Below are 19029 nucleotides of genomic sequence, written 5' to 3'. Positions count from 1 at the left end.
ATATGTCACCTTAGCATCATAAATGTTTATTGCAATTTTTAAATGAGAAAAATTTAAGACTTTGGTATTTTTCAGATTTATTTTTAGTATGTTGCATGTAATAATTTAGAGTTTTCAAAGAATAAATGGACAGCCCATTTTATTTTTGAGGGGACAAATATCTTAATAGTGTCTTTGTTACATTTCTATTCTATCTTCCTCAGTTGAAGCTTTGCTGACCAAACTCCCCTCTGTTTCCCAAAAGTAGGTAGGACAGGATTGCTAAACAGGAGAATGGGGGCTTATGCTGAAACCATGATGCCCTCACACAACTGTCTCACTTCAGGAAATGAATTTAGGAGTATTCATCCACAGAAGTATAGGGCAAACTAATGAAACTTGAAGTGGCGGAGGCAGATTTGGAATTCTCGCGGGAGCAGCCACTGAAGCTTGGATGTCTTGGAGTTGCTCTCTTCTTCCGACTGGATTTGGTGTTGTCTGCTTCACTAGGCTCAAACACCACCGTCATGGACTCCATCCTGGTCACTGTGTACAGGCTGCTTTGCCAAGTGGGGTGAAACCTGGTGGTCTTGAGCTCCAGCTCATTATAGCTAGAAACTTCAATGAAAGGGCACCAGTGAAACACCCTCTTGAAGCCAGCTCGAAATCTGAAGAGAAGCAGGTCACAGAAAGAAAAAATCATGTTTTCAAGTGGAAATTTCTTTCAATTGCCACAGAAAGCCCTATTGAAGGAAAGTAAGCAAAATCAGGTTTTGAATTTGATTTTCTTGCCAAACTCTTAAAATGTATGCCACAGTATTGGTACCAGTCTTGTAAATTTTCTTGTTTGAATTTTAATTTCCTATGAATGAGAAGCATGTCATTGAAGAGAAAAAGCACAGGATCACGTAATCCATATGCCAAAGAAACAGTGTACATTTCTTCAATAATTTTGTACATTTGCAGAAGTGTAATTGAATTAGGTTTGGTGGTTAAGGCACTGAAAATGACATATTTCAAAATAGCTTCTTTTGGAAATGATTAAACATTTATACATTAAAGTCTCATTTAATGTTAGAATTAATTACTAATCTTGATGGTTTTTATCTAATCATATATGAAAGTGCAAAATCTTTTGCTTTGTAAACCATTAAGTGAACTTGATTAAAAACAGATGTACTGCTTGTAGGGTGGCTTGAATTCATATATGGCTTATGCAATTGATGAAAAAAAAAGGAAGAATTAAGTATTTAACAAACTTACGGCACAGTGTAGTGGAGGCTCAACTGGAAAGAGAATTAGGATTAGGGTTACAGTTACTTACATGAAGTTCCACTTCTAGTTCTGCTCAAAACATTGGTTTCTTCAGGGAATTACCAACCTTACAACATTTAACCCTGCCCCTCCATGTGTTTTTACATACAACCAAGGTGTTTTTATCTGGAAACAGCATTTTACCTTCCTTTCCAGTCTTAAATTTGACTACAGTAAAATACTGCCTTTTATTTTTATTTTTTTAAGATTTTATTTATTTATTTGACACAGAGAGACAGCCAGGGAGAGAGGGAACACAAGCAGGGGGAGTGGGAGAGGAAGAAGCAGGCTCCCAGCGAATGAGCCTGATGTGGGACTCCATCCCAGAATGCCGGGATCACGCCCTGAGCCAAAGTCAGATGCTTAAGGACTGTGCTACCCAGGCGTGCCCCACTCACCTCCTTCAATCATGATGGACTTTTTTTCTTAACAGACAAAATTCTGAAGGGTCTGGAGGGAGAATTTAGGCCATATAAAAGTCTCCCAGTTAGACTGGGAGAGGATGTAATTGTTAAGGTGGGATATTTCATAACGTATTACTGTTTTGAGGATGTAATTGTTAAGGTGGGATATTTCATAATGTAGGAGGAATTCTAGAAAAAAATCAAGTTCTGTACTCTTCTCAGTGAATTTTTAAATTTTTCCTTCCTTTTGCATTTGTAATTTGCAACAAGAAGCTGGAACAAAATTATATGCTTTCAGCTAAGCCAAGAGTGACAAGAACTTCTATGGTTTAGTAACTTTCTACCTTTTATTCAGACAGCAGTAGATGATGGGGTTATACATGGTCGAGCTCATTGCCAGCCAAAAGCTGGCCAGGTAGACCTGCTGGATGTATTTCCACCTATTTAGTTGTTGATAGACTGCAGTGAGGATGAAGTAAATATGATAAGGCAGCCAGCAGATGGCAAATGTCACCACGACAATTATCATCATTTTTACAACCTACAAACAAAGAAGGAAAGAGGTCAGTTTTGGAAAATTTAAAAGTCATTAAATATATTAGTTACAGTAGCTTACTACAAATCATATTTTTCTCCCAATATAGTTAAATACATAGCATGCCTAAGGATAAGTATTAAAAAAGTGGGAGGTAATCTAGGGACAGCTGCCTAAGATAAGTCTCAAGAATACATGCTGATGTGACCATTCCTTCTTTACCTAACCCAAGAGAATGGATGGCACTAACTCAAACAGAAACAAATATTTATTAATTGGCCTGAAGAAAATAAGTGTTTACAAAAATCCAATGAGCTTAGGGGAGAGTGGAGCAAGATTTGGCTCTGCTAGCCTGAACATTAAGATAACAGAGATATTATATCTAGAGAAACTGGTATTGGGAAAGGTTTCTCTGGATAGTGATTATGAGTATTCACAGTCTGAGGAAATATCATTAACTTTAAATTTGCAAGTAGGTAATCAACTGGCTTATACATTAGGTCTTATGAATTTGGTAAACATGGATCATTTCCATTGGTTTTCATACCTTTGAAACAAAATATTCTAGAAAGCCCTGGCCGAAGTAGCATATCAACCTTTATTTCTCCGCCACTAGGCCTTAAGTTCCTAAATGGCAGAGAGAATGTCTTAATTATCTCAATATTCCCAGCATCTAGCACAATCTGAAGTATATAGCTGAAGATAAATAATCAGATATGGAATGAATGAATAATGAATGACAACATACACTTTGCAATAGTAGGTTGAATGGGAAGCTGTTTTATGTGTCCCTAAATGAAATAAAATCTATCCATTGTCCATGATTGTAAGAAAGGTAGACTCAGAACATGTTAGCTTTGTGTGGAAAAGGAAATCNGATTAAAAACAGATGTACTGCTTGTAGGGTGGCTTGAATTCATATATGGCTTATGCAATTGATGAAAAAAAAAGGAAGAATTAAGTATTTAACAAACTTATGGCACAGTGTAGTGGAGGCTCAACTGGAAAGAGAATTAGGATTAGGGTTACAGTTACTTACATGAAGTTCCACTTCTAGTTCTGCTCAAAACATTGGTTTCTTCAGGGAATTACCAACCTTACAACATTTAACCCTGCCCCTCCATGTGTTTTTACATACAACCAAGGTGTTTTTATCTGGAAACAGCATTTTACCTTCCTTTCCAGTCTTAAATTTGACTACAGTAAAATACTGCCTTTTATTTTTATTTTTTTAAGATTTTATTTATTTATTTGACACAGAGAGAGCCAGGGAGAGAGGGAACACAAGCAGGGGGAGTGGGAGAGGAAGAAGCAGGCTCCCAGCGAATGAGCCTGATGTGGGACTCCATCCCAGAATGCCGGGATCACGCCCTGAGCCAAAGTCAGATGCTTAAGGACTGTGCTACCCAGGCGTGCCCCACTCACCTCCTTCAATCATGATGGACTTTTTTTCTTAACAGACAAAATTCTGAAGGGTCTGGAGGGAGAATTTAGGCCATATAAAAGTCTCCCAGTTAGACTGGGAGAGGATGTAATTGTTAAGGTGGGATATTTCATAACGTATTACTGTTTTGAGGATGTAATTGTTAAGGTGGGATATTTCATAATNGGGTATTTCATAACGTAGGAGGAATTCTAGAAAAAAATCAAGTTCTGTACTCTTCTCAGTGAATTTTTAAATTTTTCCTTCCTTTTGCATTTGTAATTTGCAACAAGAAGCTGGAACAAAATTATATGCTTTCAGCTAAGCCAAGAGTGACAAGAACTTCTATGGTTTAGTAACTTTCTACCTTTTATTCAGACAGCAGTAGATGATGGGGTTATACATGGTCGAGCTCATTGCCAGCCAAAAGCTGGCCAGGTAGACCTGCTGGATGTATTTCCACCTATTTAGTTGTTGATAGACTGCAGTGAGGATGAAGTAAATATGATAAGGCAGCCAGCAGATGGCAAATGTTACCACGACAATTATCATCATTTTTACAACCTACAAACAAAGAAGGAAAGAGGTCAGTTTTGGAAAATTTAAAAGTCATTAAATATATTAGTTACAGTAGCTTACTACAAATCATATTTTTCTCCCAATATAGTTAAATACATAGCATGCCTAAGGATAAGTATTAAAAAAGTGGGAGGTAATCTAGGGACAGCTGCCTAAGATAAGTCTCAAGAATACATGCTGATGTGACCATTCCTTCTTTACCTAACCCAAGAGAATGGATGGCACTAACTCAAACAGAAACAAATATTTATTAATTGGCCTGAAGAAAATAAGTGTTTACAAAAATCCAATGAGCTTAGGGGAGAGTGGAGCAAGATTTGGCTCTGCTAGCCTGAACATTAAGATAACAGAGATATTATATCTAGAGAAACTGGTATTGGGAAAGGTTTCTCTGGATAGTGATTATGAGTATTCACAGTCTGAGGAAATATCATTAACTTTAAATTTGCAAGTAGGTAATCAACTGGCTTATACATTAGGTCTTATGAATTTGGTAAACATGGATCATTTCCATTGGTTTTCATACCTTTGAAACAAAATATTCTAGAAAGCCCTGGCCGAAGTAGCATATCAACCTTTATTTCTCCGCCACTAGGCCTTAAGTTCCTAAATGGCAGAGAGAATGTCTTAATTATCTCAATATTCCCAGCATCTAGCACAATCTGAAGTATATAGCTGAAGATAAATAATCAGATATGGAATGAATGAATAATGAATGACAACATACACTTTGCAATAGTAGGTTGAATGGGAAGCTGTTTTATGTGTCCCTAAATGAAATAAAATCTATCCATTGTCCATGATTGTAAGAAAGGTAGACTCAGAACATGTTAGCTTTGTGTGGAAAAGGAAATCATAATATTCTATGATTACCACATTTAATATTTCTCACTAGCAATCTATCTACTAAATTTGTCCATACTTCTTTTGGCAATTTGGAAATAGTAAAATGTTTAGAATGATATATATTAAATAAAATAATTTGGGGGCTTACCCCTAGTCAGATCAGCACACAAATCAGAGACAGTCTTGACATAAATGATCTATGAGGCATCTTAGAACTATGAAATTACATTTATGGACTGGACTCATCATTTCACTGCAAGTTAGGGATTCATAAGAAAAGTTGGCAAGGTTAAGAGTCAGGAGAGAGATAATTCTAGAACAAGGCAAAGCATGAAGTGGATCAGTGTCGAAAGCAAAGTTTTCCCAAGGGCCTAATCACTGTACCATCCAGGTAACTAGTATTGAGCTGATGGAAATTGGTCATCAGAGCCGAAGATCAAGGGCAATAGCTCAGAGAATGTCATCACTGGCTGCACCATCCAAAGACTTTTTTTTCTCAATGCTCTTTAAACTGCTTTTTTTTCCCCCTGAAAAGCTGTGTTCAGATTTCTGCATTTATCTCTCTGATTTCCTATTCATATATTTGTGGAATATAAGTGAGAACTGTATTTTATTATAATTCACATTTATATAATGTTTCATGTATTTAACACCTTATCAGTTGCTTGTCAATTGTGCTTTAGGAAACTGAGGCAAAGACCAAAAGATTTGACCACTGTGATTCATGAGACAAGGCTGGAGTTTTAAAACTAAGATTTTTAAGTCTTTTTTCTTCCTGCTTACAGTTAACAACATTTACTGAATGTCTATTGGGTCTAGAAAACAGAATAGAGAAAAATAGTAAGTAAAGGACCCATTTCTTATCCTGCAGAATCTTACAATATAATGAAAAATGTAAATAAAAAATGCACAGAAATGTGGTGAATATAAACATGTGCATATAACATTGAAATAATATTTATTAGAACTTTCTAGTTTATTATAAGCAAGAACTGTTCAGTACATGGTAACTGTAGCCCAGGGATATAAGACTGAATGAAACAAGTTCTATTGCCTTTTTATTTGAATATATGAACATTATACTATTCCTTGAATATGACAAGCAAGCTCCTGCCCCAAATTATTTTCCCTCCAGAACACTCTTCTCCCAATTACTCCCACTGGGTAACCCCGTCATGTTCTTCACGCCTTTGCACAGCTGTCACTTTCTCTGTGACTCCCATTCTGACCAACCTGTTTAAAAGTGCAGTCTGCCCTTCCAGCACCAAACTTCTTAGCTTGCTCTTTAATTTCAGTTTGTTATGTTTATTCTTCGCTTTCTGTCTCCTCATGTTAGAATATAAAAGAGCAAGAATTTTCTGCTTGCTTTGTTTTTTGCTGATGGATTCAGGCACATACATCACACTTCATACACAATCAGTGCTCAAGAATTTTTTTAAAATAAATCCATGAAAGCTGAATACAACAAAACAAAACACCTGAGAGTCATATAGGTGGTTAAGAGATGTACCTAATTTTACTTGGTCATTAATTACTGGTATCATTTGTCCTCCAAATTTAAAATGGGTATGTATGTATTGAATGTGCCTGATGTTTCATTGCTATCTCATTTTTCTAGGCAAACAAATTCAAAAGAGTATGAGTGTACAAACAATATAACTGATACATTATTTTGGGTGCATGAAAGCATTAAATTTTATTCTGAATAAATGCTAAGGGTAAAAAAAAACCTACGACAGTGTGAACATGGTATAGGCAACTCTGTTAAATACAGTATCGGCAAATATGCATAAAAGCTTCTTTGAATGCTTTTGTGCAGGCTGACCACAAAATCCCTGTGCATGAAGCTATTTTCTAATAATAGTAAAGACCTACAAAAGCTATCAGAATCTTTTAAGTGACTTCCAACCATCAATAATGTGTAAAAATTAAAGTGCATGTGGAGAATTAAATTAAATAAAAATGCCTCTGGAACCGAAGTTTCAAATAACTTCTAATTCACGGATATAGGGCCTTATGAACCTTGTTATAAAACATTTAGATATTTATTTGAAAATAAGGAAAAATCTGAAAGACTCTGAAAGAAAATGTCTTTTACAGTGAAACATGGTTATAACATACTTCACTTACTTATTTCTATAAAATACATTTTAACTGTTAGCTTCAGTGTCTGCTCACAAAATCTTGTGGAATTATTTCAGATGTCAAACTTTCAGGACCCCAGGATCAGAAGTGGGAGAAATTGCATTGCTTTGTGAAGCGCCAAAATCATGAATTTGTAATCCTACTCTTTAAAGTGCTCAGGGAGAGAGCACTTTGAAGCACAAACCTTGAGCAATGATAGATGTGCAAAGGCTGTGAGCAGTTCCCCTGTGTCTCATGGATGGATGACGGCACTAGCACATAAATACTAAGCAGGAAAGGTATGCAGTTTGGTAGACTTCCTGAAAATCCTGAAATTTTTAGGTGAGATAAGAGACTGGGATAGAGACGATTCAAATCTTTCATCCATGTCTTAGCAAATTGTGTTACAACCTGACATGAAGACTGACTGATGTTGGGTATTTCAGGAACCTGACACACGTCCCACTTCTGAGGCAGTGGGATTTATTTTCCACTTTCCATGGCAACATGGACGGTCATGGCTGTCCACGGTCCTTGGCACAGACACTTACTAGCAGGAGGAAGAAGGGAGGTGGGACAAGGGGTATAGCTCCTACACTTCTACTGCCTGCTCTTAGTAGTTAAGAATCCACTTTACTCACATAGGCAGGATGGAAATGCATGTTTTTGTAAGTGAAAATAAGCTTTGGGGACCTTTTCTTTGTGTATCAAAGGGGGAAAAAAATCTTTGATTTTTGTACCCTGTACAGGTTAGACTGAAATGCCTGCAGCCATTCTTATCTTTCATATTAAATTAGTGTAGGAGGGATGATTTTGAGGTTTAGGTCATAAAAGTGAAAAAAAATGTAAGTCTAGGAAATGAAATAAAAGAGTGCCAACCATAAAAAAATGTGTAGGATTATATTCTTCAGTGTAGGATTTATGTTCCTAAATGTCCGAACTGGAAATTTTCAACACCATGTGGCAGGAAGCTTCTTGCTTTGATCAGAACCCCTTCAGAATGTTCTGGAGGACCATCCCATGAGTCATACCCTACCACTTCATCATGCCTTTTGTCTGCAGAAATGGTCTTAAATGGACCATTATATTTCCTTAAGTCAAAATTGCAGGCCTGCTTATTTTAACCACACATTGGCAAATTAAAATAATATTCTCCAGAGTAGGATACGGGAAAATTTCAATAAAAGTATCAAAATGTGAAGTACCATTTCATGGGCTATTTAGGTTGAGGTTTTGCTGCTTCCGTTACATTCAGTGCGCTTAAACATTTCTGTTTCGAGTGAGGAAATAAGAACTCAGTAACAATAGTGGTGAAAAAAAAGGGCACCGTGGTCCAGAAGCCAAGTTGAATTTTGCTAGTAATTTTAGAATTAGATGAGAATACGGGTGCACTGTGTTAGCGTGGTCCAAGAACCGTGATACTGGTACCAACTCCAAGTAACATGTGCATGCAGTTAACATCAGGGTGATGCCTGTAAGAAGTGACGTCAAGCCCAAACAAAGGAAGAAACCTATGTGTGTGTGTAAGTGCAAGCGTGGAGAGCATGTGTGTGTGTGTGTGTGTGCGTGCATGCAGTGTTGTATTTGGACTGTCCTTTACATGTTACTGGTAATATTTCGTTTTTAGTGTATTTTCATTTTTTCCATTGAAAACTTAGACTTTGAGAGCATCATAAGATTTTAGGCTTACAATGGTCTAAAGCCAGAGAAAGTGAAGCAGCCATAAAAAGGAAGATGAGATGAAATTAGTAAAGGAAGTACATTGAGCAAGATAAATAAAGACTGATGTTATGGGATCATGGTTGGATATAAAAATGAATGGAGGCTTCTTATGGACCAAATTGTGTTCCCCCATTTTTTTTAAGTTTACAAGGCTTCTTTCTTTCTTTTCTTTCTTTCTTTCTTTCTTTCTTTCTTTCTTTCTTTCTTTCTTTTTTCTTTCTTTCTTTCTTCTTTTTTCTTTCTTTCTTTTCTTTTCTTTCTTCTTTTTTTCTTTTTCTTTTTTCTTTCTTTCTTTTTCTTCTTTCTTTCTTTTTCTTTCTCTTTCTTTCTTTCTTTCTTTCTTTCTTTCTTTCTTTCTTTCTTTTTTCTTTCTTTCTTTCTTCTTTTTTCTTTCTTTCTTTTCTTTTCTTTCTTCTTTTTTTCTTTTTCTTTTTTCTTTCTTTCTTTTTCTTCTTTCTTTCTTTTTCTTTCTCTTTCTTTCTTTCTTTCTTTCTTTCTTTCTTTCTTTCTTTCTTTTTTCTTTCTTTCTTTCTTCTTTTTTCTTTCTTTCTTTTCTTTTCTTTCTTCTTTTTTTCTTTTTCTTTTTTCTTTCTTTCTTTTTCTTCTTTCTTTCTTTTTCTTTCTCTTTCTTTCTTTCTTTCTTTCTTTCTTTCTTTCTTTCTTTCTTTTTTCTTTCTTTCTTTCTTCTTTTTTCTTTCTTTCTTTTCTTTTCTTTCTTCTTTTTTTCTTTTTCTTTTTTCTTTCTTTCTTTTTCTTCTTTCTTTCTTTTTCTTTCTCTTTCTTTCTTTCTTTCTTTCTTTCTTTCTTTCTTTCTTTCTTTTTTCTTTCTTCTCTTTCCTTCCTAGCTTTATTGAGATATAACTGATATCTACTGTGTATGGTTAAAGTGTTCAACATGATGATTTGATACATGTATGTTGTGAGGTGGTTACTGCAATAAGGTCTATCTCCTCACACATAATTACCGTTTTTGGTTTGTGTGTGTGTGGTAAGTGCATTTAAGATTTATAGCAACTTTTCAGTATATAACCCAGTATAGTTAACTGGAGTCCTCACACATTACATCAGATCCTCAGACTGTCTTCATCTTATAACTGGGCCAGTGGGAGAGGAGAGGAGAGGAGAGGCATCCCCGGCAGCTTGTGGACTGGCCTCCTGCAGAGTCAGTGACCAAGAATCCAAGTCCCCTGGCTAGGTTCCATTTACCTTGCTTGCTGTTTTCTTAGTCACTCCCCTGCCTCCTAGTTCTGCAGCTCATGACTCCGTTCTCTGGATGGAAGGAAAGAAATGGGCCTTTTTGGCAGCAGCCTGCAGAACTGGGGCAGTGGGTACTCACTCATTCACATACTTTCATTTCCCCCCTTGGGAGAAATCACCTCTGAGAAAGAACCTCTTGGCTCTGAGCTGTGTCACTTTCAGGGAGAGGTGATGTGTGTGCAGTCAAACTATTCCTCTCACCCTCTCCAGGGCATCTGTGTCACATTGTTCTTCTCTCATGCTGTGCTGGAACTTCTCTGCTAGACTCCTGGATGTCCACATGGCTCCCAGGTCCATGGGTCATTCCCTAAATCAGTGTTTCCCAGGGCCCCTGGACTGTAGCTGAGAGGAGCCAGAGCTGATTCACGGGCCACAGCTGTATGGAAGTCTCTATATTAATTACCCAACTCACAGTAAGCGAGACTCCTCTTGGATCACTTGGAGTTTGGTGCTGATGAAAGAACCAAAGCCAAATGAGGCGAGAGCCAAATCCTCTGCAGTATAGAGCGGTTTCTGGGTCTCTAGCTGGGACCTTGTTTTAGCCTCCTGGATGCAGGCCTGCCTTCTCAAAATGATGCTCCTCTTTCTGGGACTGCACCAGACCTATCTGACCCTTCAGCACCCACAAGGCACATTTGCCTGTGGATAGATGCCACATTGTTATTAAGGAGATAACAAGGGATGTCTTATTTTGTCATCTTGCTGATGTCAGTCTTCAAAATTCATGTTGATATTCTAATCCCCATTACCTCAGCATGACACTGAATTTGGAGTTAGGGTGTTGAAAGAGGTAATTAGTTAAAATGAGTTCATTAGGAGGAGGCCTCAATCAGTATGACCTGTGTTGTTGAAAGAAGTGATTGGAACACTGACACACAGAGGGAAAGCTGTGGGAATACAAAGGTTTGCAGCCATCTGCACACCAAACAGAGAAGTCTTAGAGGAAACCATCCCTGACAGCACCTTCAACTCAGACGGCTCACCTCCAGAAAGCAAGAAAATAAATGTCCGTTGTTTAAACCACCAGTCTATTGTATTTTGTTATGGCAGCCTGAAAAGACAGCAACAGGGTTTGAAATGCTGAGGACACTAGATGATATGGCTTCATGACAGCAAAATAGAAGGCAAAATACTCTACAGGGTCCCAGAAAATGGAGATTTCCAGAGAGGTTTGGATCGCCTGTAGAATTGCTGTTAGCAGTATCAGAAATAGACCAGGACCTCCAGTTCCAACAGATGAGCCTCTCTTAGGTTATATATGGTCTTCCTCAGGAACACTGTTTTCCATGGTAATTTTTTTGCAGCAGAAATAATGACACTGCACATAGAAAGCTTGCTTGCTGAATGACATGACAGATTTTTCTTGGTTGTTATACAATTCAAAATTCCAACTGAATCTGTCACTTGAGCTTAGACTGAAGAGTGGTCCCCTTGATTAAGGCAAAAGTCTCCTTTGTTATCACACTCAGGTGTTCACCTCGGAAGGAGCAGAGCTGTTATGGCTTGTTAGGTTAGAGGCAGAAAGTTAAAATAGAAAATAGCCAGAAAACAATTTCTGTGGCTTACAAAAACAGTAGAAGTAGATTTATTTACCAGCATTTCATGGGTTTCCAAATAATCAAGAGCAATTTTAACAAGAGTTTTTGAAAAGGAAGGGTCACATATTGTGAATATTGGGTCAAAGTCATGTTTTTGAGGCTTCTGTTTTATTAGAACAGGAAGGAATGTCAGAGTATGGTTACAAATGTAGATTACTTTAAAATGTATGTTTAGCAAATTAACACCAAAATGTATTACAAGCGTACTATTCAGAACATGTTGACAAAACGTAATACTAATTCATAGTGGACTATGAGATGGTGGTCTGGTAATGGGAATGAAGTTTGAAATTCTTTGATCAGTATCTTGTGCTCTTAGGGAGAGGGCCTGGGTTGTTACATTTTAACTGGAGTGCAGTAAAGAGCCCATTCCTGACTCCACATTTCAGATCTCTCCTTCATAAATGCTAGAAGACACAGCAGTGTTTCCAAACTTACCCTGTGCTCCACTTATTTCATCCTACCTTTCAAAGCTTCTTTTCCCTTATTACCTTCCTGTGCTAGTTTCTGGTGCTACAGACTCTGTGCTTCAGAATGTGAAGTTCAGCCCAGGTGCTGCACTCTGAGCATTGGCCAGGTAATTCTAACACTCACTTTCAGACTCCCCAAAGGAAACTCAGGCTGACAGCAACATTGTCCTTTGAGTGAGGCAAGGCCAGCAGACACATTTGATGGATGACTCAGTGGAGTTGTGTTTACTTTTGATTTTAGTAAAAGGCTTGGTAACTTTCCAATGTATGAACTTCTGTAATCTTCATGACAAACCTTTGACCATATAGCTTCTCCATTTTATAGATGAGAGACTTAAAACCCAGGAGGTGGGGTGCTTTCTCAAAATCCGAAAAGCAGGTTCAGAGCGAGGATTCCTGGGTCTCTTAACTCTTCATTAGCTAAGGGCTCATTTTGAGTACACTCTCCTTCTCAAGACCTTTAGAAATAGCCCTGGCTTCTTTCCTCATTTAGCATGTTCAGGGGATGCTTAAGTGAAGGGTAGTCAGACAGCCTTATTTTGCCAAGGAATTGCCCATTTGAGCTTCAGGTAAGATGAGATCTTTTCCAAAAAATGAAAGAATGAGAAAAGAAGTTGGAATGGTGGAGCGGGCTGGGAACATTTAGCTGGAGTCTGGTGTATCTCTTGCTATGGGAATACAGACAGACTGATCTGCATTAAAACTGTGAAATAGGGACTCGGAACTTTAAATATTTTATGGGCTCGTGTGGTACCAGTTACTTCCACAGACTTCATTTATGTTGAGCATGTTTAAAGACAAATGCACAAGAAGTATAAATTCTTGACAATCTCCTGTATTCTTTTTCCCTAGGAGCCATAAAGAAGGCCTGCTGAAAAGGATTACTTTAGTCCCAAATAAACAGTTAGGATTTAAGATCTTTTGACATTCACAGAAGGGGAGTGAGTGAAGAGAATTTCTGCCTCAGTTCCCTTTGTGGGAAAGTGAGTGCAAATGAGCAAACAGCTGCCAGACTGCTGGCACCAGGACATGGGCTCATCTTTTCCTTTTCTGTTCCAGGAGTTGCTGGGGGAGATCTGGTATCTCAGGAGTTGCCTGGCCAGGTGAAAAGGCTAGGCTGATGACATTTTCCTGACCAAGAGATTTTATATCTTGCTCTATGTTGACATAACTTGTCTTTTTAAAAATACACTCTAATTAATATATTGTGGTCTGAAATATTAGGTCAGCCAGTGTCTTACAGTACTTTTACAGTTGGCTTTTTGTCTTAAAGTTGTGCATACCTTAATTGCTTTTTGAAGCAGCATAAATCTAGAATACTTAAAAATATGCTTTTCTATACTAAATCTGGTAGAAAATAAGATCAGCCACTGAATATTAATATTTTTCTGTATGATATATGACAAACTAGGAAGGCATGGATTATAAATAATGTTATTGTCTTGATTTGTAGTTACCTTGAAATAAACCCATGTGATTCGCACATGCTTACCACTCTGGAATGCTCTGATCTGGTATCTTTCCCTGTAAAATTCTCTATCCATCTTTCAGGAGATCCCCTCAAGTTCACCTCTTCAGTAGCTTCCCTCATTTCTTCATGCAGGTATTCTTAGTTACTTCCTAATGAGATTTAGCAAATCTTGCTTACATCTTACAACACAGGTTCATGCTTTAGTCAAGCATGTCTGTTTCCTTCAGACCAAATATGGGCATTTGCATTATTTGTTTTTTTGTCTCCAGAACTTGGCATAGTTCTTGACATTGAATAAATTACTTGTTAACTGAAGGTATCAGATTTTCTCACTCATTTTATGAACACTTTAATTGCAAGAAACGTCATTTATTTTTGTCTTATCAGTGTTTTGCCCTATCATGCACATAATAGGATTTCAAAAATATACATTTTTGAACTAGGAAGGCAGAATTTCTTTTTCTTTTTTTTCCTTCTCCCCCTACCCCTGAATGCCATGCTTTTTATTCCCATGACTTACTCATTCATAACTAGAAGCCTGTATCTCCCACTCCCCTTCACCCAGTTTGTCCAGCGCCCTATCCTCTTCCCCTCTGGCAACTCTCAATTTGTTCTGTATATTTATAGGTCTGATTCTGTTTCAAAAATATTATTTAAGTGAATAAAACAAAAATACATTTAAATATTTTATATCTAAATTAAGATAATTATTAATGCCCTTGCCTTTTGTGTTTAGCACAACGTTTGAAAAGAATATTTGAACCATGTGATGGCTCAGGCTTAAAAAAGAAGTCAATTATTTTTGCATACTTAATTTATTGTACACTTATATAACAACTGTTTTACAATAATGCCATTTTTCTAAAGAAACCAAGGCTCCAGACTCTCGAGATACAGTGCTAAATTAAAAAAGGAAAAAAAATGTTATCTATTTTCAAAGCATTTATATCCTATCAAAGAGACATTTGTTAAATAATAAATATAGAAAACATATGAAATTACAAATTCTGATAAATTCAATAGAAAAAATAATCACATCTAGATTTGCAGAATACAATGGAAGGTCTATTTGAGGAAGCACTATTTAAGCTGAAGCCTAGAGGATGTACAGCAGAAAAATAAAGGGCATACCATTCTAGGCCCTGATAATAGTGTGAGTGAAGACCGAGAAGTGGAAGAAAGTTTGATGTGTTCAAACAACTGAGAGCAAGTGTTATTGGAATGCAATGTATAAATGGCAAAGTGGCACCAAATGAGGTTGGCAGAGTAAATGGTAGCAAGATTCTGTAGAACCTTGTAGGTTATTTTCAGGGTTTGCAATTTCTTTTATTTATTTCCTTGGTGTATCGGGAAACTACTAAAAAATTGCAAGCAGGTTGTATGAGTTGATTTACATTTTAAAAACATCATTTGTAATACACCATGGTGGCTGTAACCACTAACACTGTATTATATATTGGAAGATGCTAAAGGACTTGGTTTTAAAAGTTCTTATCACAAGAAAAAAGAATTTTAACTATGTGTGGTGATAGATGATTACCAGACTTAATGTAGTGATCATTTTGTAATACGTACAAATACCAAATCATTATGCTACACACCTGAAACTAATATAATGTTACATCTCATTAAAAAATCATCCTGGCTGCTGAGTGAAGAACGAATTTGGGGAAACAAGTGCAGACCTGGGAAAGTGAGTTGGAGAGGTTGTTGTGGTGGACCTGTGGACAAGTGATAGAATCATGGAGAAACATTTTAATGGAGAGAGGGAAAAATACATAGATAGGAACTATTTTAGGGATGAAGACCATCAGGTGAGGGTAAGAGAGAAAGTGGAATTTTTAAGAATGACTCTTCTTAGAAATTTGTATCTGGGTAAATGGAAGTACCATGCACTTGTATTTGGATGACTGTAGGAAAAGTCTACTTTTATGCCACACCTGGAGACTCAGAGATCAGTAATTCATATTATAATTTCAAATCATCTGAGAAATAGGCAAAGCAAGGACATCAAGCATGTAGCTTGTTACATAAACCTAGAGCTCATAGAAGTAGCATTGATTTATGATATACATTTCAGAGTCAGTGACCTGTAGGTGATATTTAATATCTTGAGAATGAATGAATATAAGAATGAATATAGGAATGAATTAATTATATTATAATATATATTCAGACATATATGAATTAATTATATATATACATATATATGTTCTTTTCTCTGGGTAACACTAACAGAACTATGATATCCATTATATTGCACAGTTCCCTATTATATACTACATATTTCCATATTTTTGGCCTTCTAGAAGCAGCCAATTCCTGAGCACTTTCATTTTCGTATAAAAACATATTTGATCTAAGCGAGAATACAGTTTTTTCCTGATATACAACANCCTGATATACAACCCATTCCTCATCAGTTTAGCTAATGGCATTATGGCATTGCTTCCTACTTTATTAATTCATTAATTTTGCAAATATTATTGAGCATTATATATAAATGGTCTTGGTTCACTCAACTAGGAAGGCCGAGTAATCCCATGATTTGCCATGTGCAAGCTGGAGACCCAGGAAAGCTGGTGGAGAAAATTGATGTATCAACTTAAGTGGTCAGGCAGAGAGCAATTCAACCATTCTCTGCTTTTTCGTTCTTTTCAGGCTCGCAACAAATTGGATGATGTTCACCCCCATTGGGGAGGGCGACTGCTGTACAGTCCACCAATTCAACTGTTAATGTTCAAATGTCAAAGACACACCCAGATATAATGTTTAACAAGCTATCTGGGAATCTTGTGTCCCAGTCAAGTTGATGCATACATTAAATTTACCTTTACAACAGCATAGACTTCATTATGCTCTTGGATTTAATTTGGATATGCTAGGAATAGAGTAGGTTAGATACGTGTCTGTATTGTACATTGCCTTTTATTTCAATGGTGACTACAGAAACTATTTCCACACACAGACTTCTTTTTGTAGAGTGTGATCTTGTGTCAGTATAGATTTATTTACACCCTTAGGCAAATATAAGTCAAGATATATATTCTAGAAGCTTGTACTTTCTTCTCTTAATAGCACCAATGGTATAAAGAAAGAAATGACTTTTTATGGTAAGAAATTAATGCAGAATGTGGTACTAACATTTCGGTGCATTTGGCTTTATAAGAATGTTTAGGAAAGAGGATAATAAATAAATAAATATCTCAAAAAGTAAAGGACAAAGAGTGGCCTCCTAAGTTGAAGGAAAACTAAAATTTGTTGAGGACCTGCTTTATGAAAGGGCTGTGCTGCATGTATCCTGTGTGTTACTCACTCTACACATCAGAGGTGCCCTGCTGTGCTGCAGTCACAGTTAAATGTCAAGTAGACATACACTTCTTTTCTAACAGTGAGTGTTGTCCAGAAGTAGAAGAGGCTGATTCTGGAGATAAAGGTAAAGAAACCTTTCTCCTCCTATACAGTGAATTTTTTGTTATTCAAGTGAATGAATTCATATGGCTGCCCTAGACCGTCTTCTAAACTTCTTTACTTTTTCTCTTGTGATCCTTGGGTATTTTGTATATTTGTGTTTTGATATATTTCTTCACTTCACAATGGTGACATCTTTTTAACAACTGGAGTTTTACATTTAAAAATCATGTATTTAGTCTCATAATTTTTCTATCATAATTAAGTGATCTTCTATTTTGTGTTTTCGTTCATGAAATACAGCTTATTCTGGGTGCTCTGCTTCTTTGTCTTGTTTCTAGCAGCTGGAGCGCCTGAGGTTTGCTTTCATTTCTTTTTTTTTTAAGATTTAAAAAAAATATTAAGTGTTTTTTCTCCAAAGATTTTATTTATTTATTTGACAGAGAGAGAGAGAGAGAGCACAAGCAGGGGAGTGGCAGGGAGAAGGGGAAGCAGACTTCTGCTGAGCAGAAAGCCTGTCTTGCGGCTTGATCCTAGAACCCTGGGATCATGACCTGAGCCGGAGGCAGACGCTTAATTGACTAAGCCACCCAGAAGCCCCAGATTTTTAAAAAATTTTAAGTAATCTCTACAGCCAACATGGGGCTTGAACTCACAACCCGAGGTCAAGAGTTGCATGCTCTACTGAGTCAGCCAGGTGCCCCTACTTTTATTTCTTTTGTCCAACTTCAGGCTCTGTTCACCCTTGCCAATAAAGATAAACTGAAAGTGTTCTCTTCAAGCAGCAAACCTGCGTGTGTGTTCTTGGAGGATGCAGAAGGCCGTCTGCCCCATGTGGACGGAGTGGGAGCATTAGCACCCTCACAGTCTCAGGAATGATAAGGTTGATGCATAAAACCCTGGGCTTTTCTTTCCTTGATTGTAGCCCCCCTGGCTTCACACAGCCCTCTGAGTGTGGCCCACTGTCCTATCTCAGTTGTTACTTCACTCAGGAGAATTAGCAAGTTGTAGACCAGAAGGTAGAACTTTAGGTCACCATCTTCCCCCAGAGAGATGATTCATCTGGAGTCTCAGAGACATCTCAAAATGTTATGTATAAAAAAAGCTCCTTCCATTCTCTTCCTATCTCCAAAGCTGTGTTTTCTGTGAATGTCCCTGTCTCAGTAAGTGACACCACCACCCATTTTGTACCGGAAGCCAGACTCTCAGAAGCCATGCTTGTGTCTTTGCATCCCCTCATTTTTACTGCCCCATTCAATACTGAGGCAAATCCTGTTGGCTAAGTCACCAAAATATGTCTTAAATGTCTTCATGTCTTGTCATCTCTATTGCTGTAACATCTGCGAAAGTTATCATTACCTTTCTCCTGGACTAGTGCAATAATCACCTAACTGGTCTTTGCTTCCATAGCTAGAGTGGCTTAAAAAAAAATACAGTAAATCTGTACTTAAAATGATTTTCTCCTTGTATCCAGGATAAAACCAAATCTTCTTCCTGTTCCTTAAAACTTGTACTGCATTTTGCTTCTGTCCCATTCTCTAGTCTTACCCATTACATACTCTCCTTGGTTCTTTATACTTCAGCATTCTTCTTTCTTGTCCTTAATTAAACACATCAGTCTCTTTTCTGTTCCAGGTACTACTTTCTAGTACGTTTGGTCATTACTTTATTTATCTAGGGGGTCCTTCTGCACTGCTTGAATGTAAATCCCACGAGGGTCTCGAACATTTTAGTTTTGTTTATCCCAGTATCTCTAGGGTTTAGAAGAATACACACAGCACAGGATTTCAAATAAATGAGTAAATCTATATGTGAATGGAATAGTATAAGTAATCTAAAATAAAATGATTGGCATTCTTATACATGGTCCAGGGTTGTGATGTTCTTTTTTTTTTT

General features: G+C 37.1%; 1 protein-coding gene across 1 annotated transcript; it reads right to left on the bottom strand.

Annotated features, from left to right (window-relative positions):
- Nucleotides 1-334: 334 nt before the first annotated feature.
- LOC117800944 (neuromedin-K receptor-like) lies at nt 335-10480 on the bottom strand. Its single transcript, XM_034653509.1, has 3 exons — nt 10385-10480; nt 2042-2238; nt 335-647 (listed from the first exon to the last, which is right to left on the bottom strand). The coding sequence occupies exons 1-3, from the start codon at nt 10478-10480 to the stop codon at nt 335-337; spliced, it is 606 nt and encodes a 201-aa protein (XP_034509400.1).
- Nucleotides 10481-19029: the final 8549 nt, after the last annotated feature.

The sequence above is a fragment of the Ailuropoda melanoleuca genome, unplaced genomic scaffold (genome assembly GCF_002007445.2).
Source record: "Ailuropoda melanoleuca isolate Jingjing unplaced genomic scaffold, ASM200744v2 unplaced-scaffold9234, whole genome shotgun sequence".
NCBI classification, from domain to species: domain Eukaryota; kingdom Metazoa; phylum Chordata; class Mammalia; order Carnivora; family Ursidae; genus Ailuropoda; species Ailuropoda melanoleuca.
This window is presented reverse-complemented; position numbering and strand designations above follow the sequence as displayed.

What these genes read in the sequence shown, in the direction of transcription:
- LOC117800944 (XM_034653509.1), bottom strand. Translation starts at nt 10,480, where the DNA reads ATGGACCTGGGAGCCATGTGGACATCCAGGAGTCTAGCAGAGAAGTTC. An exon ending in ACACAGATGCCCTGGAGAGG is followed by an intron (nt 2,239 to 10,384) that starts GTGAGAGGAATA and finishes CTTTGTTTGTAG; the next exon opens with GTTGTAAAAATGATGATAAT. An exon ending in TACTGCTGTCTGAATAAAAG is followed by an intron (nt 648 to 2,041) that starts GTAGAAAGTTAC and finishes GCTTCTCTTCAG; the next exon opens with ATTTCGAGCTGGCTTCAAGA.